The sequence below is a fragment of the Rhopilema esculentum genome, chromosome 12 (assembly GCF_057945365.1).
Source record: "Rhopilema esculentum isolate cy_ngs chromosome 12, ASM5794536v1, whole genome shotgun sequence".
Taxonomy (NCBI): Eukaryota; Metazoa; Cnidaria; class Scyphozoa; order Rhizostomeae; family Rhizostomatidae; genus Rhopilema; species Rhopilema esculentum.
In genome coordinates, this window is record NC_142826.1 from 5,331,448 (window position 1) to 5,343,872 (window position 12,425).

General features: G+C 36.8%; 1 protein-coding gene across 3 annotated transcripts in view; it reads right to left on the reverse strand.

The window, feature by feature from the left end:
* LOC135681234 (uncharacterized) overlaps nucleotides 1-8,383 on the reverse strand; it is a 29,085-nt gene extending 20,702 nt beyond the window's left edge. For 2 of the 3 annotated variants that reach the window (XM_089111680.1, XM_065195580.2), the window contains exons 1-3: nucleotides 4,736-4,887; nucleotides 3,671-3,859; nucleotides 2,471-2,557 (exon numbers count right to left, since the gene is read on the reverse strand). In XM_089111680.1, coding sequence (XP_088967806.1) covers nucleotides 2,471-2,557; nucleotides 3,671-3,820 — 237 coding nt within the window. In that variant the 5' untranslated portion in view covers nucleotides 3,821-3,859; nucleotides 4,736-4,887. Of the gene's footprint in view, nucleotides 1-2,470; nucleotides 2,558-3,670; nucleotides 3,860-4,735; nucleotides 4,888-8,091; nucleotides 8,138-8,242 lie in introns of those variants that run through there. The other variant, XM_089111679.1, reaches the window with a different exon arrangement.
* Between the last annotated feature and the right edge of the window lie 4,042 nt (nucleotides 8,384-12,425).

Sequence of the window (12,425 nt, forward strand, 5' to 3'; positions counted from 1 at the left end):
AACGATGCATCTAGCTTTCTCAGATCGGAAAGTTACGGGAAAGAGTGCAAGTATTGCTCGCAAGCCATATTCCAAAATTTCAAAACGAATTGTTCAATAGAGAGACAAAAATTACATCAGGACCTCTTCGATACAGCTTCATACATGGAAGTTTATACATGTGTTAACACGATTCATACGCATTGCATGGTCAGAGTAGCTCTTGGAAAGCAATTACATATCAAGGCAGCTTTGAAGTTAAACAAGTCAACGACGAACGACATGAAATTGTACCCAAGGCACGTATCTCCCTCAAATCTAAGTTTCGCCCCGTTGGCAGCGATTCCTTTTCCACCAGACAACTAAAATGCATCACAACTGGTAAGCAGAGGCCTGTCACAGAATTTAATATCGGCTTCCATCAAGGCAACAACCTATTCCTATGTTTCTTCAACAAAGGCTAATTAAAGGTCCACATAGTTTCTTTCCGCCAATTGATAAAGCGAGTTTGAGTAGAGAAAGACATGTCTTCTCTTTCATCTGTTGATAGAATTTTATTGTTGTAGAATTCACTTTTTTGTCACTATATACAACCGTTCGAATGAACTCCCGTGCGCCATCCAAAGCTTTCTTACCTAATTTCCAGGAAATAGCCAAGTTCTCAATATGCTGGTATTTTAAATCGTCGTTAATAAGTTTCCCAGCCCTGTAGAAGTAGGATGTGTTATCACACCCTGTGATAGCATGAAATGCTGGCAGGGAAGAACACAGTTATTTGTCGAGGCTTCTGCAAATACTTCCAACTTTGACGAATCTCTCATGGTCATAATTGTTAAACCTGTGTGTTTATACGCCCAAATTAAAAGCACAAGAACATCAGTGTTTTTTTGAGATAAGGACTACATCTGATTCTTGCATTAATGCATGAAGTACAAGCCGAATGTCTACGTCTTTAAGAACACACGAATGCAAGAACAAAGATCTATTTCTTTAGACTCTGTATGTTTGTTCCTTTATGACAATGAAGAATACTTAAGGCATAATATCCTTTCCTTGCTTTGCACAACCCTTGCAATCCTCTTTACGGGCTACTTTAATTTTGCATAGTTATGACGAATGTAACTCCATCTTACATTTTGTGGCATTCATGCAAGCCTTGCAGCATCAACTTTTTACTCGATGATGCACGGAACAGTCCGAACGTGTTGCAATAGAAAGCGGCACCGGCTTCTATATTCAAGCTCACTTCTTTATTAGAGTGAAAAAGCTTTTTGTACTTTTAATGAGCTAGACGATCGAAACTTTTTTTCATTGTTGACTTGTTATCTTTCGAAGCTGTCTTGATATGTAATTTCTTTCCAAGAGCTACTCTGACCATGCAGTGCGTATGAATCGTGTTAACACATGTATAAACTTCCATGTATGAAGCTGTATCGAAGAGGTCCTGATGTAATTTTTGTCTCTCTATTGAACAATTCGTTTTGAAATTTTGGAATATGGCTTGCGAGCAATACTTGCACTCTTTCCCGTAACTTTCCGATCTGAGAAAGCTAGATGCATCGTTTCCTTCAAAAGACTTCGACAGACATTCTGATAACTGCAACATCGCCTGTAATTGTGATGATTGAGTGCAAGAGGTATCAAGTCATGCTTGGCATGTAAGTGCTATTTAATATTGCACTCTCTAGCTGCTGTAAAAGTTGGAGTTCATTGCCGAGCGACAATGCTGACGAATCGACGGTCTTTTATTGCTGACGAAAGCTCCTCTTCAGTATAGCTTTTTTGAAGAAAAATTTTTATTAGAACATTTTCCTTTTGCTTGCATTTTGTTCAATACTTAGTTTCCCAGGCGTGCAAATATATAAGCTCAAATGACATTATTGAGTTGCCGAATAACACAAAGGTCAAAAAACTTCAAAATCGAGGTAAAGCAACCTAAATTATGACCATGAGCCTTTGAATTCCACGTGCTTGAAAACTGCAAAACCGCCATTTTGATGACGTCATGCAAACTTTAAATAGCAATAACTCGTTATCTGCAAGTCTGATAGAGTTTATTCTTTAGAACTTTTTGCTCCTATTACAATGCCAAACAAGATGGTTGGAGCGATTTTTCAAAAAAAAAGAATTAAAAATTTTGATGACCGGGGAAAATGACGTCAACGATCATGTGATTTCTATTGTGTTACAAAAATGTATCCAAGGCTTAAAATGTTCAGCAAGGCTTAAAGTACCCAAATCAAGAGCAAAAACTAAGGTTAGGCACTTTGCTCGATTGTTGTTAAAAATTCCCTGTCTATAATCATTACAGAAAGCAAAGATAATTTGCCTCAACTTGACAAACATTTATTTATAAATAGTAGTTCATGAAATTGACTAAAAAGCTATCAAAGATTAACTTGAACTATCATCTTGAGACAAACTGCAAAAAAACATGCAGCTATCTTCTCTTTAAACAGCAAGGATTGATGTAAAAATATTTATAGAAAACCTTGTGTTCATCTTTCTGCGTTTGTCCTTTGCCATATCTTTGTGGAATCTTATTATCAAGACTTTTCAAACTTGGCTGGCATTCAATCTGAAAAATAAATTTTATAAACCTTTTGCTTATTGACCATAACTCGGCAATTAAATTTGATAAATAAACATATCAAAACATAAATCAGAAAAAAAGTTATTGCTAATTAAGTCAACCTAAGCAGGTAATGTTACCCTTACAATTGCAGTGAAGGCTGGAAAGTGCATAGGAACTTCAAAGAACAGTGATTCTTCCATTCTATACTTCAAGGGTTCTTCAGGATGGGGGAGAAAATGAATTTTCTGAATTAACTTAAAAGAATAAAATAATTTTTTAATTGCCCCGCTGTTGGCCTCTTTATAACCCACATTGTTCTGAAAAGAAAGTAGTTGGACAAGATGACCTTAGGGCTGCTTGCTAGCCAAAATGACTCAAAGTTCAGAGATTGTGAGAGAAAAATTAATATGTGGAAAAGGTGGTTACAATAAAACTTTTGTTGCTAAAGATGGAATTTTAGCTTTCTTTAAAATGAATCAGAAATTCTTCTCTAATTCTCATACCAGGCGACAACTGATAAATTGCCACCTGGGAAAAATTAAGTCTGTGCTGAAATATTGCCTGAAATAATATGTATCAATTGATCTTCTCTTCCCAGCCTCTCTATTACTCTTTCTATAGTTCTGAAACAAAAAAACTCTTGAACTCATAAAAATCAAAGAGGTCTGCATATTCGCTTTTCTCTCAACAAATGCCAAAAAGTTCTAAATGGCTTCAAATATAACTGGCATTCACAGTTCTAAATCATAGATTCCTAACGTTCTGTTATAATAAAAAAGGCCATGCTGACACTTACTAAGTCATGGAATTGCTCTATTGAGCCTATTCGAAATACAAATCCAATTTGCCTTTAGGGGCCTCCCTAAATTATGTACATAATTCTTTGAAATTTTAGTTTCTGAGATCTGTCAAAAATTTGTTTGAAATTAATGTAATGCTTGATAATCTTGAACCTACTCCTCCCCTTCTGAATGCATTTCCTTCAATGGTCCTCCCTTTTGTTAAAACACTGGAGAAATTAGTATGTTATAAAGTTTTATTCTTTATATGCTAAGAGCAAATGTAATGTAAGCAAAAGTGAGAGATTGTGGATTTCAAAGTTACCAAAAAACATACCAAATCTATGCTGTGGTTTGGTTTCAATATTTCACCAAAAGAACTCCTTGATCTTATAACCTTTGGTGGGAATCCATTTTTGAACTTTATTGTCTTTGTTTTTGATTTCTCAACTTGAATTAAATGCTTCTGATTTGATGGTGGAACCATCGCAACAAAATGTTTCCTCGAATGGCCAGCAGGAAATTTCTAAAAGGAAAGACATTTTCTGGCTTTTAATAGAGGTTTAAGAATTAAAAACACATACAATTTATTGTTAGTTTAGAAGAATGATCCTTGCAATTTATAAAAAGTTGTTTACAAATGTGTCAGATCTCAATAGTATTTTTCAATATTAATAGAAATAAAAGAATCTAAATGATAGAAACTTGAATCCAAATTTGTTTTTCAGGAAAAAGATTTTGGAATACGTGTTGAATAAAATAAGAATCAAGATTGAAAGCTTCAGGGTTTCACAAAATAGTTGCCAAGTAATTTACTGACAATGAAACATATAGAAGAACTGTAGGAAAGAATTTAATAGGTCAAGAGCTGGCATGTGCGCTTCAACTGTCTGTATTTAATCAAATACAAAAATTTTCGTATTATTTGTTCACTTTGAAGCAGGAAGTAACTTTGGCCATAATCCTGAAGAAACAATTTCAAAATTACAAAATAAAATGAAATGAAACGTTTAAACTGTTTGCTTCCTTTTGGCTGAATCTGTTCACAAGATAACAGCCTTTTAGCTCTTTAACTAAATTTTTTCTGAGATACCTGCAGAACCCTCCTATCTCTAAGTAAATATACAGCTGGTGGCAAAGCTATTTAGATGCGAACAAATGTGATAAAGGGCACGCGAGAGATTTGAAGGGATATATATTGCAGTAAGTCTTTTCAATTAAAAAATACAGTACAACACTAGAAGTTAAGAACTTTCTTATTTATTCATGAAAGGGACCTTCTTTGATTGATACGATGAAATTTTGAACGTTGAAAGTTCATGGTGCAAGGTGCAAAGAGGATTTGTGTATCACGCACACACTGGCATGTGAATGGTCATTTAACTGTAGAAAACAAACCTACCCGGCTCACTGTGATGGACAACAACCAATTTCAACCCATTAATATACTGTGCAGACTGTTGTAAACAAAGCTTTGAAAAAGCCACAGCATAGATGTTGGGTTACCAAGTACGCAGATTAAGTTTTCCTAGCAGCCATGTCATTAATCTTGACAACCACAACATTTACTTTGTGTACACAGCTATTGAAATCTCACAGGGGAACAAACAATTTCTAATTTCAACAAGCCTGGTCTCCAAGGGGATACACATGAATGATAGAACGCTTTCCAAAAAACCACTGCTGCAAGCTTTGCCATGGGACATCCGATTTCAAATAAAATCAAAACCATACTAACTCTTCAAAGATATTTAGCATTAATGGCATTGTTTGCAGAAATTAAAGTGTCATTACACAAAAATCTGTGTGAAATAAAAATCTTTTTATTTCGAAACAATCCCTGAAAAATCCTATTGTTTGGAAAGAGTTATACACCCCTCGACTTGAGTCAATTTGTTGGTTTTTTCTTCTAGAACAACATTATGGCATAATGCAAGAATGTTGCAAATACGTCAAAAATGATAACTGCATTTTTCAAACTTGCACTCTACTCTCATTAATTGGCATATTATAGAATTGAAAGGTTTAAGGCTAAACGGCGATTCCGAGCAAGGTGTTGGTAAAATAGCGTTCACAAAATACAAGGACACTTCTAAATTCCAAACACTTTTTGTAAAAAGTGTTATTAACTGCAATAGATGTTTAAACTTTGTTTTCAAGACCGACATTTCAATGAAACTTTCAAAATATAGTTTATATTGTTTTTTGCTTTGAAATCCTTTAAAGTAAGGTACAGAAGCTCTTTGAAATCGTGCTTCTAAATATACGATAAAAAGTGCATCGAGAAGGTTGGAGCAGTTGTCTGCTGTCCAAAAAGCGACATTTTCGCTGTACAAGCTCTAGTTCGATTTTCTGTCCCGTGAATTAATATAATGTACTCATTCGTGAAAAACAATTCCAGAATGTGCAATGCTGAGAGATAAAAGTCAGTGGAACAATAGGTTTGACGGGGAAGATAAAGTCTTTAGTATTTTTCAGCATCTTTCTCCATAGCAAAGAAATTTATTTACCTTTTCTAGTCTCGATCGCCTCTGAATTTTCATACTAAAGCACGCAGCTTAATTGTTTCTTTCTTTCAAGTCACTTTAATCAAAGCAAGAGCCAATTCACCAGGGCCCACGCCACCCGGGGGGGGGGGGAGGAAGGCGGAGGGGCAATGGTCCCCATTTAGTAAAAGCTATCTTATACTCGGGCTATTCGGGCAGAAGACGTTTTGTGTCAAATTTCCAGACCTAAGGCAGGGTGGGGCTAGGAGTTTGACAGTGAAATTAACACCTTGGTTTATGTGCACTGACGAAATTTGCAATCAAGTATAGTCTGGAATAGTATGAGATGAGCAAAAATTTAAAATGATGGCGAATCTAACCACATTTTAACACAAATAAGATTAAAACATTGAAAGAATTCAGACGAATTTCATTTATACATTTCTCAAAACCTTGCGTTGAAAAAGGTTTTGCTTAAAGCACAAAATGACTTTATGCGAAATAAAACCTACCGCATGCTACGCTATTTAAACTGAGCTTATATCTGGAATAAGACCGAGCTTGGAATATATTTGGAAATAAATTTCTTTTGTGTCATTTGAGTTTGCGATGAGGCTCGGGTTAATTTTAAAGAGCTATTGTGCAAAATTTCTACTATACAATAACACTTATCCTAGGCGGGAGGGGCGCAAAGAGAAAGTCAGTTTACAACGTATTGCAATCTATTATTACTATCACAACTAAGCGCGTCGCCAACAATACAACGTAGTGCGTCACTGTCATTACAACATAGCACGTCGTCTTTATCACATCGTAGCGCGTCGCCATTATAACAACGTGAAGCGTCGTTTTTATCTCAACATAGCGCGTCACCTTTATCTCAACGCAGCACTTCGGCTTTATCACAATGTGGCCCGTTGTCTTTAGCACAACGTAGGACCTCGTCTTTATCACAACGTAGGTATTTATTACAACGTAGCGCGTCGTCTTTATCTCAACACAGTGCGTCGCCTTTATCACAACGTACCGCATCGTCTTTATCACAACGTAGCACAACGTAGAACGTCATCATTATCACAACGTAGTGCGTCGTCTTTTTCTCAATGTAGCGCGTCGTCTTTATCAGAACGTAGCGCGTCGCCTTTATCACAACGTAGCGCGTCGTCGTTATCACAACGTATCGCGTCGCCTTTATCTCAGCGTAGGACGTTGTCATTATTACAACATAAGGCGTCGTCTTTATCAGAACGTGGCACGTCGTCTTTATCAGAACGTGGCACGTTGTCTCTAGCACAACGTAGGACTTTGTCATTATTACAACATAAGGCGTCGTCTTTATCACAACGTAGCGCGTCATCTTTAGCACAACGTAGGACGTCGTCATTATTACAACATAAGGCGTCGCCTTTATCTCCACGTAGCACGTTGTCATTATCTGAACGTAGCTTGCCGTCTTTATCTCAACATAGCACGTCATCCGTACGTCTTTTCAAAACTAAACAGGCATATCTACTTGAGGTCGGGGCTAATGGGGCGCAGCTTTATTTGTTAAGATTTTTTTAAAGAGAAGCGAGCTCAGCCCCCTCACCGTTTGCACTTGGAAACAGGAATCATGAAAAGCATAGAAAGCTGTGACAAAATTTTTGCTTCACATAAGGTCTCCTTTTTACAACTGAACCCGAAAAAAAGAAGGGTACAACTGGCAGACTCAAGTGCATTACAAATTTCAAAAACATGAATGACATTAGAAGATGTGGAGGGATGGTTTGAAAATTTGGGCTCGTGGGTAAATGTTAGGTTTTGATCTTGGCCTGCCGGTAATTGTGAACTATTTATCAATTGTGAACCATCACGGATGCAAGTTGGCTTTACTCAAATGGATATTGCCGCTTAGGAAACTCTCATATTAGCCTAGACAAGGGTGCGAGGAAAAGATGGTTGTAGCTTTTGATAGTTGTTCGTTAAAAAATCCCCGCATCTCTCAAAATCGTTGGTTATTTTTGTTGCTCTTTAGTCTTGTTACCTTCTTCTTCTTCTTCTTCATTTGTCTCTCGAAGAAAGCTTGTGAATAATGCCTAGTATATTTAGGCGAATCCTTTAAGAATGTATTAAGGATCAAAACGAATATATCCCAAGAATATTGAGGCTGAACAAAATTTGAATATCCTTTAAAAATAAAGTGTATACTGTATCATGGACCTACTACCACTGGCGTAAATAGTAAATGTATTTTTTGAAGAAAATACAGAAACTGTGTTGTAAAATTTCATACCACGGATCAGTGAGATGAGATGAAATCAGCTTGCGAAGCTTTTTATCTGAAATTTGAAGTAGATGATCAAAGTTAAATGATGGAAGTTTTTTGTTATCAACAGTTTGACATAAAAAAATTCTCAGGCTAATGATTAACTAAAATAACTCACATGTCAAGACCTCTGTTTCCCCTTTTCTTTCATATGTCTTTTTCAATAACTATTAGAAAATCGAAATGAAGCTGTCTATTAATCTAAACTAACATTTATTCTTTATTTATAACAAAGTCTAGTTACGCAAAATAAAACAACGTGTGTTGTTGTGTCTCCAATCCGTCCTTGTTTACCGAGCAAAAAGCACAAAGAGGATAAAACGCAATTTCTGTGAAGGTCAAAAGTTATAAGCTGTTTCGTGTATAAAAATAATTAGAACAAAAAGCTTACGTCAAAGAAGGTCAAACAACCAAATTTAAAAAGCTGCATCAAAGAAAAGGAATTAAGCGAATGACCATTTATTGTATTAAAGATAAAGGTTCTCCTATGCACGAATACACGAGCGCCAATGGACTTAGTAGCAAAACAAAGGGTCACAAATTTGTTGGGGGGACGAGCAAGCTATGCTCAAAATGTCGTACCAAATTTTCATTTTTTGTATAAAGTCGTTATTTTATTGCATTAAATTTTGTTCTTTAGAAGAACAACTTACATGTTCAACTAAATTTACACCGGTATAGACGTAAATGAGTAGAGCAACTCACCGTCCTGGTGTCAAAGAGCATGCGTAGTAATGACATTGCTCGATGCAAATACTCTTTGACACTAAGATTTAGATTTTTCACTCGTTGAAAGTTTTTCTCTTGCACGTCTCGCCGACACAATTTGGTTACGAGAACCCTATGAGAACAATGGGGCCTGAAAATAAAAAGTCCTAAATGACAGGAAATATCGAGCCGATTATAAAAAAATGAAGGAAACATATCTAACCTTTTTCACTTGCTCTTCACCAAGGTTCAATAGCTTGCCAGATCTTGAAAACATAGACAAGCCTGTCGAAAGCCAGCTATGACACTTGTGCAGGGCCAAAGCCTTTACACAAGCCCTTCTTGAGACGCTTCGGAAATTTACCCCGGCTACCCCCACCTTCTCCACAGTACTGAACACAGATTCTTCGGTCGACCTCTGCCTTACTTTTTCTGTTTTTGTTTTACATTTTGATAAGATGCAGACTGAATATGTGGATATGTTGCAAGCCTCTCATGCCTTCAAGAGCCATGGACAACAAAAGCAATAGTGAAGGGGTGTATTTTATCCTGTTCGATGAGGTGAACTGGTCCTGTTACAAAAAGGTGGCATGGATATGGGTTATAAGTGTTTCTGTGGTCCATGTCTCTAAACCAGTCTAGGTACACCGTGGATAAAGGGAGGGTGAGGTGATGTGAGCCAAAGTAAGACAAGAAAACAAGACCATCAGACCAAGTAGTGTAAACACTTGTTAGATTAAAGCAAAATCCAGTTTTACAAGAATTATAAGAATTTATATTATAAGAATTTCTTGATTTTCTAATATATTATAAAAAACTTCTAAATGTGCAAAATCAGCTAGATCTGTTACAAATTGCATGAGATATGACCCATAAGTAAAAGCTTGGCCCGCCTGATTGACGTCCCTTACAAAACCTATGGCTCGTGATACAGAAAGTTTTGTTAATTCCTTTATGTAAAGATGCAAAAACAAAAATTACCCCGGTAAGTAAAACCTGATCCAAAGCTCAATAATCAAAAGATTCAACAATATTTTTGATTGAGCTTGGCTAAACCAAATATATTTTTGCACGCAGTTTTCTTTCGTTTGGGAACGCAGCCTTCGACCGATGTGTTTGGAATCCTATCCTGGGAAAGCAATTTTTGATCTGCATCTTCAAATGCATCATTTTTCCGATTTAGAAATTGATGGATTTAACAGTTGGCAGCGTAGCAGCCATTTTGTTACAGATTATCTGCGTAAGGGGTGGTTGAGGAATTGGCAGAACCACACCAAGGAAGGGCAATTGCTCCTAACCTCTCTGCAAGCACACCACTCACAACTAAAATTGTTTACTATCTAGTCCATCACCTTAACTGTAGCTTAGTGCGTCGTTTTAGCTACAGCGCAGTGCGTCATCTTAAATTCTACGGAGTGCATTGTCCTATATAGAACGGCGACTTCATCGTAACGTAACAGAGCTTGTCAACTTTATTGACCCACAGCATTTGCACCGCAGCGTGCCGCCTTTATTGAAACGTAGCGCACCGTTTTATAAATAACGTAGTGCTAAAAATTGTCTAGATAAGACTGCGCAATAACTAGCACGTAGCACGTCGCCTTGATTTCAACGTGGCGTGTTGTGTTTACAACAAAGTATTTTTAACTACAGGTTAATTCAAGGAACTGCATTTCAATTTTGAATATTTAAACAGAAAAAATATCAAACAGCTTTAGTTGAGCTCAGTATATTTCAGTTTATGACTTTAAGAATTCCACAACTTACAAAAATCAATGGAAAGGTAACTGCCATAGTGGCATAATTGCTGTCTAATAGAACTGGGTTTGTGCAAAGAAAATAATGTGCAGTTTGTTATAATTAAAGATGTTTCAGAAAACGAGCTAAGATTTTCGATTGAACGGTATTGATCAAACAAAATTGATTGAATTGCTCCATAAACGATCAATAAACTTACCAACTGAAAGTTCCTGGTACAGTTTGTGTAACGATACCTGTGTAATGAAGGTGCAGCATAGTTAGAGTTTGGTACATAAACGAGACACGTGTGAGCTTGCTTCTTAATTTCGACATTAACTCCTCATTCCCTGCCCAAAGTTTGTCTTTATCAATCTGTTTAAGGTACAAGAGAGGTACAATTTGACGTTGTGTCTCACTCTAAAACAGTGGCGTACCCAAGGGGGGAATAGGGGGGTCCGGACCCCCCACTTTTCTAAAATATGGTCCTCGAGTATTGTCTAAAAACAATGTAAAACTCATTGGGGGGTGGGTAGTATACGGTATGCTTGTGTCAATAACAATTGTAAAATACTTTGCTATCTACCGTAGCCAAAATGAATCAAATAATGGGGAAAAATTTGCAAAAAGGGCGTTTCCCCGCATTTGCGAGTGGTTGAAGGGCGTGGTCAAAAAAATTATGGGGGCTACGCCCCAGACCCCCCCTGCTGTATCCCTGGGTACGCCACTGCTCTAAAAGATCTTTGTTTTTTTTCAATAAGTTAATGCAATAGCAAAAATATGATTTATATGGTAAGAAAGGTCGATCATATAACAAGCATAGAAGGAAAGCTGCATCAAAGACTTCTATGAGCGTTGAAGAAAATCAGCCTTGTATTTTTTTCTCGTTGAAGTTCAATTGCATTTGAGCTCGTTTCAGCTGAACCAAAAGAAAGGGCAAAAGAACAGGCATGCCAATATTTATAAGAGCAGGTGTTGGAAAAACCTTAAATCAAAGTAAAAAACTGTCCATAAGAGCCTGAATCTGGTTTAAACAGTGCACTGGCCCTACTACCACTGGCCTTGACATTTACTTACCCAAATTTTACCCAAACATAACCATCATTTGTTAATTGTGAATGCAATTTATTCAAAAATATATGACATTACATTTGACATGAGGGGCCTTGGAAACAATGAAATGTAGGGTTCAACTGAACATGAAAATAATTTCAACTGAATATTTAAGAGCAAATGAAAATATTTGATGAAAAATGAATTAGGAACGCCCTAACCTGCCTTCTTAGGGGGGCACCCGTAGTAAAAACAGATGGGTCATGGGTTCTGTCTTTAAGGGGAGCACAGTTTGCAAATTTTCTGATTACAATTATGACGTCATCTAGCACATACGCAATTTTTTTGCAAAAAGGCATGGCAATCTTTTGCAGCATCATTTTTACAGACTTCAATAAGTAAAAAATATTCATACATTCGATCATCATAGTCATCAGCAACTTTGATGAACAGTAAAGGTCGCGATAGGACTAATGATTAATATCTTAAGCTGCTGCTTGGGCTTCTGCACGAAAGCGTTTGACTCTAGACTCAGATGAGTGGATTCAATTGCTCGGGGTCGGGCTTATCTTGCTTGTTTGGTAAGCTGTTTCCACGCTGTTCTATTCTCTCGTCCCTCCCTCCCCTTTTGATATGAAGCATAGTGTGTTTCTTCAACTTCTTCTTTATTTTATGTTTCTGTTAGGAGTTAGGACCTATCTACTTCACAGGATTCTTTTCAAAGTTCCTGTTGATTTTCGTCCAAGATAAAATCAGCTCTAAATTCAGTCATATTTTCTTTTCCCTTCTCATGTCTTAGATAT